The sequence below is a fragment of the Capra hircus genome, chromosome 15 (genome assembly GCF_001704415.2).
Source record: "Capra hircus breed San Clemente chromosome 15, ASM170441v1, whole genome shotgun sequence".
In the NCBI taxonomy this organism is placed as follows: Eukaryota; Metazoa; Chordata; class Mammalia; order Artiodactyla; family Bovidae; genus Capra; species Capra hircus.
In genome coordinates, this window is record NC_030822.1 from 64,909,819 (window position 1) to 64,924,855 (window position 15,037).

The 15,037-nt window shown below is 42.3% G+C and overlaps 1 protein-coding gene across 1 annotated transcript in view; it reads left to right on the forward strand.

Annotated features, from left to right (window-relative positions):
• SLC35F2 (solute carrier family 35 member F2) overlaps window positions 225-15,037 on the forward strand; it is a 66,466-nt gene continuing 51,653 nt past the window's right edge. The window contains exon 1 of the mRNA XM_018059843.1: window positions 225-504. Within this exon, the coding sequence (XP_017915332.1) occupies window positions 407-504 (98 nt within the window). The 5' untranslated portion in view covers window positions 225-406. The remainder of the gene's footprint in view (window positions 505-15,037) is intronic.

A 15,037-nucleotide genomic window follows, 5' to 3' on the forward strand; every position in this document is an offset into this window, starting at 1 on the left:
TCTTAGGTTAGTACACTGGCATAATCTCGATTCACCTCATTTGCTGATTTTAAAAAAAGGACCATAAGAACTTGAAATGCATACTGGGTGTCGCCCAGCAGTTAAGCTCCACTGCCAAGGCGGGAAAAAAAAAAAAAAAGCGCCCTTTCTCCTGCTGCTCCTTGCTCTCTCTCGGAGTTGCCAGACTGTCATCTGCTGATGGATTGTCTGGCCCCAGGGCCTTGACAGTTAATGATTTGCCGCAGAACGAGTCCGCCCAGCAGAGGTGAGAGAGCGACGCCGGCGAGAGCGACAGCGCGGTCCCACTGCCCGTGCCGAGCCCCCACCGGCCGCACAAGCGCCGCCTCCCGTCTTCCGGGACCCGGCACTTCTAGGGGTTCCGGGCGCCGAAGACCGCGGGGCTCCGATGGAGGCCGCCTCGCCGGCGGGACCTAGCGGCCGGCAGCCGCACGCGCCGGGCTCGGCCAGCCTGCTGTTCTGGATCAAGGGCAAACTCTTCACCTGGTGAGTGGAGGGCAGTGCTCCGCGGCCGGCTGGGCTGCGGGCGCCGCAGGGAGCACCCCGGCTCGGGCTCGGCGGCCGCGTGCGTTGGGGGAGCTGGTTCAGGCGGCTCAACATGTGCCGCAGGGGTTTTACTCCTTACTGGCTTTATGAAGCGCTTGGTGTCTCTCTCCGGGCTCCCTCTTAGAAATCGTGGGGATGTGTTTCAGAGGATTTGATGGGAAATTAATTCTTTGGGCATCGTTAGGTCTGTCCCCGGTGGCCTCCCAGCCTGCAGGGGACGGAGCCCCCCGGGGATGCTGTGAAAGAGGGGTCCCCACCCTCGGGCTTTGTAGGTGGGTGAGCTCCTCTCCCTGGAGCCTATGTCCACATTCCACTGCTGCGGAGCCCAGTCCACTAACAGTTGAGTTCACCCAAGTGAAAAATCAGGGTTGAGTTTTCTGGTGCCGCCTGGAGGTAGTCGAGAGCCAGCTCCTTCCCTGGGCTGAGATGAGAGGCGACGCAGCCACCTTTGGGTCCAAGGTCCTCAGAGAAGCTGCTTCTGTTGTCATCATGCTCTGTGGGAAACAGAAGTGTGTTTAAGGGATTGGGAGAGACTCTGGGTCGGGGAAAGCATTTTTGTGGTCGGTGGACGACTTGGAAAATAGAGATAACTCAGGATCTAAATAATGAAAGCCAGCATTCATGGAGCATTCACAGTCAAGTACTGTGCTTAGGAATTTTTATGGATAATATTATTTAATCCTTACCACTTTATGAGATGGCACTGTTGTTATCCCTACTTTGCGGATGGAGAAACAAAGAAAGCTAAAGCAACTTTGCAAGGCCATGCAACGACCTGTGAGGAATGAGCCTGTCCACCCCAGTCTCAGCTGACCTGAAGTGCTCCTGGCCACTGGCTCATTATGACACAGGCATTTTTTTTTTTTCCTTTTTCAGATTAACAAATCGAATTTTTCATAAAAGGTTGTGAAAACTATGTCTTGAAAAGTCATACCATTTTCAAAACTAGATCAATAATGGTGTATATATTTTTGTCATGTAAATAAGAATAGTTTTAAACAGCTGTATATGTTTAAAGGGGAAAGGTGGCCAAAAATCACCTTGTATTATCCAGCAGTATACAGTATGCTTGATAATTTAGACAGAAGTTCTCAGCTGGGAGGCAGTATCTAAGAGTACATGTCTTAGAGTAATGTCTAAGAGTACAGACTCAAATTCTGTTTGTGCCACTTACCAGCTGACTGATTGTGGATGAGTCATTTAACTTCTCTGGGCCCCAGTTTCCTCACTTGTAGAATGGGGATAATAACAGTACCTATTTTGTTGTGATATTGTGGAGATTAAGTGGCTGACTACACAGGAGGGGCAGACAGCTTGGTTCATGGTACTATTCATGGGTTTGTTTCATTCATCATCAGCCCCCAGTTCTTGGGTAATAGGAAGGTGTGGTGTTGCTTTAGGAGATAATAGCAATCCTGAGACTAGACAGACAGATTAGTGTAGCAAGACATAAGAAAGATGAGCAATATTTTTTTTTCCCTAATGCTCTAATATTTTCCAAAATCTATTCTATTTTATTAATACCAGGAATATCTCATAGCTTCCTAGACATGAGATTTCTTCTCTCTCTAAACACACTTTTTTTGTGTGCCTCCTTTATTGATTTTTAATTTCTTCCCTGTGTGATAGCTATTTGTATGCATCTTACATTCCTGATGGACAAAGTCCTTAATAGCAGGAATTCCGATCTTTTTCTCCTCCCCCCCCCCACAATCCCACAAATGAATGAATGAATAAGGGATGACTAGAGTTCTTGAGACTTCCTTTTCACTCTACCATACTCCCTATAATCTTCCCTTTATTGGTCTTTATTCTGAGGGTCTTGGGCTGGAGCTTTTGGCAAAGCTCTTTTGTTCGTTAAGATTTTCAGTCCTACCTCTGGCAACTGTCCAAACATAAATTCTGATGTGCAGTTTCTCTTTGTTTAACCCAGCAATCAGAAAAATGCATTTTACCCAATATCCAGTACTCCTTATATTTAGTATTTTAAACTCTCAGTGTTAAAACTCATCTCTTCTGCTAGACTTCAAGAGGTGAAGTAGCTCATTACCTTAGGAGCTGGAGGGAGCTGGGTGAAGGAATGGCTCCAGGCTAGAAAGCCTGAACCTTTTTAACTTTTCAGCACTGCAGGAAGTTGTTAGAGGGATGGGCAGTAATGCAGTGTAGGGAGGAGGTGAGGGTGGACTTTAAAAGCCTTCCACGTGGCCTCTGGCCGTTCTCTGCCCAAGGGTATATTCCTCTCCTTCCCACCCCCCCAGAACAGTTCTAGGTTATTCCTGCTTATCTCTGCTCCTTTCTTTAGGTTCATTTGGAGGAATATGAGATGGCTGCCAGTGCTTATTTCTCTTCTTGACAGCGCTTCCAGAAAGTATATGGAGTCCACCTCCCCCTCCAATCCCTATGGTCACTACTTATGTTTAGACCTTTATCATTACTTGCACTTTTGTCACAGCTTCCATTCATGCCTTCATCTACCCTAAATCATCTCATTACAGAGGAACCAGAGTAATGCCAAATAACACTGAAGGGTACCAATAACTGCCATCAAATGAGAATTTTTCCCCCAATAAGGTATCCTTCAGGCTTCCCTAATAGCTCAGTTGATAAAGAATCCGTCAGCAATGCAGAGACCCTGGTTCGATTCTTGGGTCGGGAAGATCCGCTGGAGAAGGGATAGGCTTCCAACTAACATTTCATCAGTCCTTATAAAAAGTTTTTTTAGTCCCTTTGATAGCAGGTTGGACTTCCCTGGTGGCTCAGATGGTAAAGTGTCTGCCTACAATGCGGGACACCCAGGTTCAATCCCTGAGTCAGGAAGATCGCCTGGAGAAGGAAATGGCAACCCACTCCAGTACTCTTGCCTGGAAAATCCCATGGACGGAGGAGCCTGGTAGGCTACAGGTCCATGGGATCGCCAAGAGTCGAATAGGACTGAGCGACTTCACTTCACTTAGATAGCAGGTAAGTAATTTGCCTGAGGGCAGATTGCTGTTGATGATCTCACAGAGGCAGCTGTGAGCAGGGGCCTCAGATCTTAATTCCCTGCCCAGGAATTGAACCTGGGTAGCGCAGTGGTTTCCCTCTGGTGGCTCAGATGGTAAAGCATCTGTCTACAATGCCGGAGACCCGGGTTCGATCCCTGGGTCGGGAAGATCCCCTGGAGAAGGAAATGGCAATCCACTCCAGTACTATTGCCTGGAAAATCCCACGGACAGAGGAGCCTGGTAGGCTAGAATACATGGGGTCGCAAAGAGTGGGACATGACTGAGCGACTTCACTCACTCATAGCGCAGTGGTAAAGAATCCTTCTGCCACAGGTATACACGTGTTCCCCATCCGTATGGCAAAACCAATACAATATTGTAAAGTAATTAACCTCCAATTAAAATAAATTTATTTTAAAAAAAGATTTATTTATCATTGAGGAAAAAAAAAATCCTTCTGCCATTGTAGGAGATGCAAGAGACTTGGGTTTGATCCCTGGGTCAGGAAGATCCCCTGGAGAAGGGAAGGGCTTACTCCAATATTCTTGCCTGGAGAATTTCATGGACAGAGGAGCCTGGTGGGCTACAGTCCTTGGGGTTGCAAACAGTCAGACATGTCCTACTTAGCAAACAGGAGGCTGGTTTTAAGTGTCTGGCATGAAGCCCATCTTTTTCTTGCTCTAAGAAATGTAAACAAGTGGCCAGTTGTAAATGCCTAATTGTGACCCAACTGTCTCCTGCCTCAGGGAGAGGCAAAGTTGAGATAGTTTCATTTGATTCATGTTGTTGTTGTTCAGTTGCCAAGTGATGTCCGACTCTTCGACTCTTCGCGGCCTGATGGACTGTAGAATCATTTGATTCTAAACTAAACTTTTGCAGTACTATTTCAGAAATCTCACTGCATCGTGTTGAGGGTGAAATCTTTTGGCTTCCTCCCATTACCTGCCCAGTGGTTTACAATTTGGGGAAGCTCTTGGGGGGGCACTGAAGTTTCCTCTGGGTCCATTATGGGGGCAAGATGCGAAGTAGAAGCTGGCGGGCTCCTGGGCTGGCCTTTGGACCCTACTCGGTCTGTGGCTTTGCCTGTTTTACAGTTGGGCTTTTGTGCAAGATGTTTGAAGACAGGGTTCTGCAGTTAAAACAAGGCTAAGAGCCATTGGTTACTGAATGGAGCTCAAGCTGTGTCTGTTGGTACTGCTTCTGGTCGCTGTTCCCTCTTTTTCTTTCCTCCCCCTCTCCCTTCCTCCCTCCTTTGTCTTCTTACCTGAACACAATTATTATATTTTTAGAGGTTTTTATTATAATAAAATATACATAACGTAAAGTTTACCATTTTAACCATTTAAAGTGTCTAGTTCAGTGACATTACATTACATATATTCACAATGTTGTGCATCCATCACCACTCTCCATTTCCAGAACTTGTTAATTATTCCAAATGGAAACCCTAAACCTGTTATACCCTAACTCCACATCCCTTTCTCCCCACAGCCCTTGGTAACCACTATTTTGCATTCTGTCTCTATAAATTTGACTATTCTAGATCCCTGTTATAAATGGAATCATGCAAAATTTTTCCTTTTTTTGAGAACTCAAAGTTCTTGCCTTGAACTGTAAGGCTGTCTCTCATTGGTCCACTTCCCTCTCCAGGCTCATTTCCCAGGACGTCCATCTCTCATATGGTGGCCTAGCAACACTGGCATTCCTCTGAGTGCCTTGCTGCCACACGCCATAGTCCATGTCTTTATACTCGTCCCTCCCTCCTTGAATGCTTTCCTATCTGACCTCATGGCTGCTTAAAGACTCTTTGCAGACAGCACTAAGTTAGGCAGTCTTCTTCCCTGGCTCCTTGCTGTCTCTCTGTTGGGTGCCCTTCCTCTATGTTCTTCTGTACCTGTTTCCTAACTCATTACATTACCATACTGTAACAAAAAAGTAGTTTTCAGGAGCTACAGCTATGGAAGAAGCGAATTGCCTCTCAAGGTAACTGCTTGTGTACATTAGTTTTGGTAAGTTTATTAAAAAGTTATAAAGCTTCCTTATATTATTATTTACTGAGGAACATCAGAGAAAATGAAGTATTTCATGCAGGTGAATTTTACAGGTAACTTTTGACACACTTTTTAAAAAATATTAAGACTTTTAAACCTAATCAAAGTGGCACTGTTTATGTAATGGATTACTCACTTCTGTTGTCATAATTTTGGGCAACAGTTCTTCACCATTTAATTGGTTTGTATCAAACAACTGTCTGGGTTAGGCCAACCCACTGAATTACTTAGTGAGTCCATTTGCAACTAATCCTGGAGATTTTACCAAGGAAAAAATCCATCATTTAGAAGTCTTCATGGTATATTTAAAATAGAAATGAGACTACTTGCCTTTTAATAAACAAAGTGCATTCAACATAGCACCTTTTCTTAATGATTCAGGATCATCATTATGATGATTATGATAATTAAAATTATTCTGCTGAGTAGTCATAATATGCTAAGAGGCCATTTGACTTAATATTTTGTCTTAATTTTTTTTTGGACTTCTTATAGTTGTCACACATGATTTTTTTTTCTGTATTATGGAGCATATCTAAAAGTCTACATTTTTCTAGATTATGACTTCTAACCAATTAATGCTGTAGAAACTAGATAACCCATTTCTTAGAATTGCTCATAGTCAAAGTATAAATAGGCCCTGTATAAAGATTTAAATGGTTTTTATTTTAATAAATTATAAAAACTTTAAGTCTACAGATTGTGGGACTTCTTTTTAGATGGTTACAGGGGTCTGTGTTAATTAAAGTCATCAGATAAGTAATATGTCATGAAAACTTGGTTATTTATGCCAATGATTCAGAGAAAGATTCCATTAAAAACCACCTGTGAATCTCAGACTTCTTTCTACTCATTTCTTGGAAATCCGATTATTTAAGGAACGTATTGATTCAGTTTCTGCACTCCAGCAAATCCTACTGAGAGCTTGAGGCTAGTATTAATATGCTGTATGACTATATTACTATGCTAGTATTACTATGCTGCTGCTAAGTCGCTTCAGTTGTGTCTGACTCTGTGTGACCCCAGAGATGGCAGCCCACCAGGCTCTCCCATTCCTGGGATTCTCCAGGCAAGAACACTGGAGTGGGTTGCCATTTCCTTCTCTAGTATGATTTAGAGCCTCCCAGAATAGTACTCTTGTACTACAGAATATTTTTTCTTTTTGAGTTTTTATTTTATGATGGAGTGTAGCTGACTAATAATGTTGTGATAGTTTCAGATATACAGCAAAGCTACTCAGCTCTATGTATAAATGTATCTGTTGCAGGAAGGGGGATCCCTCCCAGGGTCCCAGAGAGCTGTTGTCTAACACTCAGAAATAAATTGTCCAAGGAGACATACATGCTGACAAAGCAAGAGATCTTACTGGGAAAGGGCACCCGTGCAGAGAGCAGTAGGTAAGGGAACCCAGGAGAACTACTCTGCCATGCGACTCTCAGTCTCAGGTTTTATGGTGATGGGATTAATTTCTGGGTTGTCTTTGGCCAACCATTCTGACTCAGAGCCCTTCCTGGTGGTGCACACATTGGTCAACCAAGATGGATGCCCATGAGAAGGATTCTGGGAGGTGGTCTGACATGTGGTGTCTCCTTTTGACCTTTCCTGAACTGGTTGGTGGTGGCTTATTAGTTCCATGTTCCTTACTAGGACTTCCTGTTGTAAAATAACTCATGCAAATGGTTACTATGGTGCCTGGCCAGGGTAGGCAGTTTCAGTAAGTGTGCTTCCCCTAACATATCCATTAGGAGAATATTTCTTAAGCTTTTCACGTGGTGTCAAGTCAGAGATAAAATAATGTTAAAAGCCAATCTTTGTTGAGTAAACTTTACTTAGTATACCTAGAGCAACCTCACTCTTCCAGGACATCATGTGGATTAATTTATGTAATCCTTACAATAATCCTCTGCAGTGTTATACTTGCATTGCCGGGCCCCTAGACACATTTGGAAGCTGAGGCACTGAGAGGTTAAATCTTATTCCCTAATGGGATTAGTCACATAGCAGTAAGGAAAGCAGCCAGGTTTCATCTCCTCCAAGTCAGTCTGGTCCCAGCGCCCGGGCTGCTACCACTGTGGTGACGCTACCTCCGCTGAGCTGGACACCAAACAGAAAAATCAAGCCCGGGACAATTTTACCCTCTAGAGTTTTTGTTCTGGGCTGTTCGTATCCCCTTAGGGTTCCAGGGAGAATATAAAGTCACAAGATAAATATAATTCTTTTCCTGGAGCATCATTTATTTTTTAGATTCCAGTTGCATGGAAGTGTATTACTCATAATCCCTGACACATGACATGCTTTCATAGTTGGCCCATGAATGACTGAATTAATTTTTTTTTTTTTGCATGCAATATGTTCCTATATACCTACTATCAGCCCTGAAACTGGCATTTACTGGTAATTTTCATCTACCTTTTTCAAACTGTTGACTGAAAAATTAGTCACATCCTGAAAATAGAGAATATTTCACTTGGTGGGAATGTTTAGGACTCCTAGCCCAGGAGACAGCATCTCAGAGGCCCTGAAAAACTGCTCTGAGCAGGCACGAGAGGGAGTCAGGCAATATACAAATTTGCAATAAAGGGGTCGGACAGGCTGACCATCACAGATTATTGTTAAGTAAGGAATACCAGGTATCAAGGAATTTAGCACCTTTCTATGTGTGAGAAGATGCAAGAGTCTGGGATTATTGAAGTCATTTCTTTCATATGCATTTCAGCTATCTGGGGCCAGCATCCTGCAATTTTACAAAAGTATTCTTTTCTCTCTTGAATTCCCTTATGGCTCACCAGCTCACACTGGAGGACTGTAATCGCTGATGACTGTAACACCCTTAAGTTCCTTGGGTAGAGAGTGGTGCCATTTGTTGGCAGGGCTCAGAAATTCACATTTGGTGATGCCATTTCTTGCTAGCTGATATGGCAGGAAATATTTCATTTCATACTATCCCTTCTTTCCTAACCAAAGATAATCACCATCCTAAATCCTTCTTTCACCATTTCCTTGCTCTCATTTTGGTATAGTTTTGTACCTGTACACATTTCTAAAACTTATATTTTATTATCTTTTTTTTTAACTGTTTAAAAAGGGTATGTTATGAATAATCTGTTGGGATTTATTTACACCCCCCATATCGCATTGCTAAGATTCATCTGTATTGTTGCCTGATGCTGCAAAACACTCCCTTTTGCTTCATATAATATTCTTTCTTGTGAGTATACCACATTTTATGTTCTCATTCCGTTGAGGGGCATTTGGGCTTTTTCCTATGTGTTTTGGAATAGTGAACAGGAGTTTTAGGAACATTCTTCTACTGTCTTCTATTGATCACTTGTAAGAGCTTCTTTAATACATACACATGCACACACACATGCACCTATGAGAGGAATTGCTGGATTAGAGGGTATGTGATTGTTCAACTTTATAAAGTAAATGCCAAACTTTTTCCAAAGTCTTTGTATGAATATGAGAAATCCTGTGAAACAAATATCCTAACATTTGATGTTATCATGTAAAAGAGTATCTTAATTTGTGTATCCCTGATCAATAATGAAGCTGGGTCTCTGTGTATGTTTATTGGCTTTATTTATTTCCACTTTTGAGAAATACTCATATTACCTGTGAAATACCCATCTCTTGCTATTTCTTTTATATCAAATGACATCTCTATGGGCTTCTTTTATGGTTCAGCTGGTAAAGAATCTGCCTGCAACGTGGGAGACCTGGGTTTGATCCCTGGGTTAAGAATATCCTCTGGAGAAGGGAGAGGCTACCCACCCCAGTATTCTGGCCTGGAGAATTCCATGGCCTGTATAGTTCATGGGGTCACAAAGACACAACTGAGTGACTTTCACACATACATACACAATGCAATTTACATAGATTTTTAAAGATGCCACCTGAGAGCTTAAAAAATTGGGGCTTGTATCAGGTTCCCCACTAATGCTCATTTACTTCTCCTTGCCTGATACTGGCAGTTCCATTTGAAAAGGTTGAGAGTGGTTGAGAGCTGGCAGGCATAAATTAGGAGCAAATGAAGCAGACTAAGGAGGAGAGTGAGTTTTTCTGGTTTAAGGTCTGTGGAATGTTGAAAGACTGTCATGACTCACTCCCTTACACCTCCCTTCCCCTCCCAGACCCAGTCCTCAGGAACTTTCAGACTTAGATTCCTGTTTTCTTTTGGTGCCTGGTTGGTGTTTGAATAGTGTATGAATTTGATTGTTAGAAGAGAAATCCAGCTGACCACTGTTGTAGGTAAAAAGGAAGATTTATGACTTCGCAGAATTCAAGGAGGGTTTAAGTGCCAAACCACAGAGAGCAGAGAAGCAGATGGAGCCAGGAACCCAAACCACAGTGGGATTCTCTGCCTGTCTCTTTATTTGTGCTTTGCTGTCGCTGTTGACTTCATTCTTCTAACTGCAGACCAGTTGATTTTCTTCATTTGAGGATTACATCTTGCCATTTAAAACACACAAAACAGAAAACAACAAAACCCTCAAATTTTGAAATCCGTATTTTTGTTTTGATAATCCATAATTTTCCAATGGTTAAAAAAGCTAGTTCTTCAAAACTTCCTATTCAGCCTCAGCCTCAATGGGTAGGCAGTATTAGGAATTTAAAATTTTATGGGTGGTGGCTTCTTGGTTGCCCATCGAGAACAGGGTTAGTCTGTTTTCTTCCATGCCTTTGCCAGACTGGGCTGGGTAGAGATATGGTTGTACGTCTGTCACAGGATTTTAAACTCTAGCCATCTAGACTCTTGAAACTGCAGTGTGCTAATTACCCAGTACTGATCCCATCCTTCTGAATTTACCCTTCCCCCATCCCTGTCCCCAGCTTGTCAGCCCTCCTGGAGCTCCTGTTCCTGACCTTGGATGGTGTTTCATATTGGTTGCCCCTTTTGGAACTCTCACACAGGAGTCTGGGGAGAGGGAGAATCCAAGAGGTGGAGGCCACATCCTCTACATATTGCCCACAGCTAGTGCTTCTCCAGCGCCTTCTTGTTCGCTTCCCTAGTGGCTCAGCAGGTAAGGAATCCACCTGCAATGCAGGAGACCCGGCTTCGATCCCTGGGTGGGGAAGACCCTGGCAGAAGGGAATGGCAACCCACTCCAGTGTTCTTGTATGGAGAATCCCAGGGACAGAGGAGCCTGGCCGACTGCAGTCCATGGGGTCGCAAAGAGTCACACACAACTGAGTGACTAACACTTTCATTTTAACCTCCCCCTTGTAGGCCGCAGGACTCAAGTTTCTCTGATCTGTGTCCAAATAGAATGCTGCTGCTGCTGCTAAGTCGCTTCAGTCGTGTCCAACTCTCTGCGACCCTATAGACGGCAGCCCACCAGCCTCCCCCGTCCCTGGGATTCTCCAGGCAAGAACACTGGAGTGGGTTGCCATTTCCTTCTCCAATGCATGAAAGTGAGAAGTGAAAGTGAAGTCGCTCAGTCATGTCCGACTCTTAGCGACCCCATGGACTGCAGCCTACCAGGCTCTTCTGTCCATGGGATTTTCCAGGCAAGAGTACTGGAGTGGGGTGCCATTGCCTTCTCCGCCAAAGGGAATAGGTGAATTGAATATGTGTTTCAGACTTTCTCTTTTCAGCCAATCAAAATTGGAGGGCAGAGAGAGGATACCATAAATAGATAAGTCTTTCTTAATTTCATTAGAACACCCCTTATTAGAATAATTGTGGAACATATAATCAAATGCATGTGTTAATGCTCATTGTTAAGAGATTCAGGGTAATTTGTATCAGTTGATCTCCTTGCATGGTATCTTAATCCTCAATATTGTATACTTTACTTTTGTTATTATCAGAGAGGTGAGGTAATATGTAGGATGGGAAAATACAAACTTGGAAGGGCTGAAACTCAGTTTCTTACCTATTCAGTTGTACTTGTAATCCCTTTCTCACTAAAGCTTTTATGAGATTTAAATGAAACAACATATATAAGCACTTAGTATGACACCCGACATAGTTATTTTTATTGTCTCCTCAATCTTGTTAGGATAATAAAAAAGGTATTTTGAGTCCCGAATAAATGCTGTCCTTGGTTTTAGTTTCACATGGTCAGCTGAGGCCTGAAAACATTAAATGGAAAATTCCAGAAATAGACAGTTCATAGGTTCTAGATTGCGTGCTGCTCTGAGTCGTGTGGTAAAATCCTGTGCTGTCTGCTGCATCCACCTGGGATTTGATTCATCTCTTTGCTCTGCTCTCCTGCCCATTAGTTACTTGTGGCGTCTTAATGATCAGATCGACTATTTTTGTGTTCATGTCACCATTAGATTACTTAAAAATGGCCCACAGATGCAAGAGTAGTGATGCTGGCAGTTTGGATACAGCACAGGGAAGCCATAAGGTATTTTCTTTAATTAAAATGGTGAAAGTTCTCTGTTTAATGAGGGAAAAAACTTGTCTGCTGAAGTTGCTAAGATGTATGGTAAGAACGAATCTTCTGTGAAACTGTGAAGAAGGAAAAAGAAGTGTGTGCTAGTTTTGCTGACTCAAACTGCAAAAGTTACAGCCACAGGGATTTCCCTGGCAGTCCAGTGATTAAGAATCCACCTTGCAATGCAGGGAACGTGTGTTTGATCCCTGATCGGGGAACTAAGATCTCACATGCTGCAGAGCAACTAAGTCCACGTGCCACAGTTACTGAGCCAGAACCTGTTCGCCACAGTTGGAGAGCCCACTTTAGCAACTGCTGAGCCCACAACTAGAGTCCCTGAGCTGCAACGAAGATCCCACATGCTGCAACTAAGACGTGACGCACCTAAACAGAGCAAAATAAAATAAAAGTTACAGACACAGTGTGTGATAAATGCTTAGTCAAGATTAAGATGGAAAACACATTAAACCTGTACTGTAAAATATTCTGAGCTCACATTCACATAACTTTTATTATAATATATTGTTATAATTGCTCTATTCTGTTATTAGTTACTGTTGTTAATCTCTTCCTTCATGTATAAATTAACTTTGTCATGAGTATGTATGTATAGGAAAAAACATAGCATGTGTAGGGTTGAGTACTATATACATTTTCAATCTTCCACTGGGATTCTTGGAATGTATCCTCCATAGCTAAAGGGGAGAGGGCTACTGTACTGTTATTATAAACCACAGTGCTTGGGCTGCTCCCCAGGTTCTACTGTTTATTAGCTGTATAATATTGGGCAAGTTGCTTAATGTCTTGTGCTTCAGTTTCTTTATCTATAAATAGCAAAAGAATTTTACCTACTTTATAGGATTGTTGGGAGGATTACATGAATTAAAATTATGAAATTGTTAGAACAGTGCTTGGTAAGAAATGTGCATTCAACAAGTGTCAGATATTATTGGTACTGTAAATAGTAATAATAGTAATAGTAACAATAGTAACAACAGCAATAATAGTAACAGTACTGGATATTATATGAATGTAAGGGGAAGGCACAACAATCCCCATGACACACTTTCTGCATTTATAATCTAGTAAAACAAATGAAACAGGAATCTAAAACACTACAGACATATAGTAGAAAGTGGGAAGAAGAGTTACAAGGCAAATGCTATAGGAATTGAGGGATAAATATTCTAGAACTGTGCACCCTTCTTACTATCTTTCTTCCCACAATTATTTCATTTTCTTAGCATAGCAGAATGGAAAGAACACAGGCTTTAGAATCTTATTTGAATTTTAATCTAGCTGCAGGGCTTCCCTGGTGGCTCATATGGTAAAGAATCTGCCTGGAATGCAGGAGAACAAGCTTTATTCCTGGGTTGGGAAGTTCCCCTGGAGAAAGAAATGGCAACCCACTCTGCTATTCTTGCTTGGAGAATTCCATGGACAGGGGAGCCTGGTGGGCTACAGTCCATGGGGTTGCAAAGAGCTGGACACGACTGAGCGACTTTCACTTTCCTAGTGTTACTATTTATTTGTTATAACTTGGTTAAAACACTTTGAACTTTGGCAAAAGAATACCTACATTTTAGGTTTGTATAAAAATCCATGAAGTTAATATATGTAAAAGCTCAGTACTTGTCAGTGATTGGCACTTGTCTCCCTTTTTGTTGTAGAGAGGGTGAGTATTAATATGTTTCCCCTGTACTCCTGACTATCTTAGAGTCATGCAGGACATGATATGTAAGGGGAAATCTCTAGATTTCCAACTGTACTTTTGTTCATTTACATAAAACTAGTTCAGTAGTTTCTGGTTTGATGGCATGGTTTCACTTTCTTCCCAGCAAATGATGAAAGTGTTTTAATCCAGGATGGCTCCTGATCAACTTTGTTTGCAGTTACTTAATACACTTTTTACTTGATGTGATTATCTTGTTACTAAGGCCATTCATTGGGTTGGATGTAAAGAGTTAAATAACATTATGATTCAAATATTAAGTGTCATATGCAACTAACTTGACTTGGTGCCCTAGTTTTCTATTGCTGTTATAACAGATTACTACAAATTTAGTGACTGAAAACAACAGATTTATTATCTTACAGTTCCTTAGGGCAGAAATCTGACACAGGTCTCACTGGGCTAAAAAGCAAGACATCAGCTGGGTTGTGTTCTTCTCTGGAGGCTCTAGGGAGAGTGGATAGCCTTGCCTTTTCACTTTCTGGAGGATGCCTGTATTCCTTGGTTTTGGCCCCTTCCCCCATCTTCAAAACCAGCAACGTTGCTTCTCTTGGACTCTTTTTATGTAGTCATACCACCCTCAACCACAGATGGAAAAGGGTTTTCCTTTTAAGGACTCATCTCAAGGTACTTAACCATAATTACATTTGCAAAGTCCCTTTTGCCCTAGGGAAAAAACTATTTTCCTAACTCAATATTTCTGACAACAAATGTGGGGGTGGTGGTTGTGGTTTCTCACATCAACAAATTTACCAGCTCTTCTGACACAAATTGGGTGTACCTACAATTTAGTTATGATACTGTTTGGAATTAGTGCAGACTCCACAGGCGCTTTTCAGGTGGCTCAGTGGTAAAGAATGCTCCTGCCAAGCAAGAACATGGGTTCAATCCCTAGTTTGGACGATCCCTGGAGAAGGAAATGGCAGCCCACTTCAGTATTCTTGCTTGGGAAATCCCGTGGACAGAGGAGTCTGGCAGGCTACAGTCCATGGGGTTGGTTGCAAAAGAGTTGGACATGACATAGCATTTAAACAGCAGCAGCCCTAAAGTTTGCCCTATTTTGTGGAAAGTTTTATTTTCATTTTAGGTTCGAAGGATTTATTAACAGAAGAAACCACTTGTAGTTACACACAAATGAACACTTTCAGTATTTAATACAGGATTATTATTTAGCTTAATTTCAATACATTGTTGTTCATAAGTTGTGTATGACTCTTTGACGCCCTATTTACTGCCGGGCTCCCCTGTCTTTCACTGTATCCCAGAGTTTGCTCATATTCTTCCCAGCAAATGATGAAAGTGTTTTAATCCAGGATG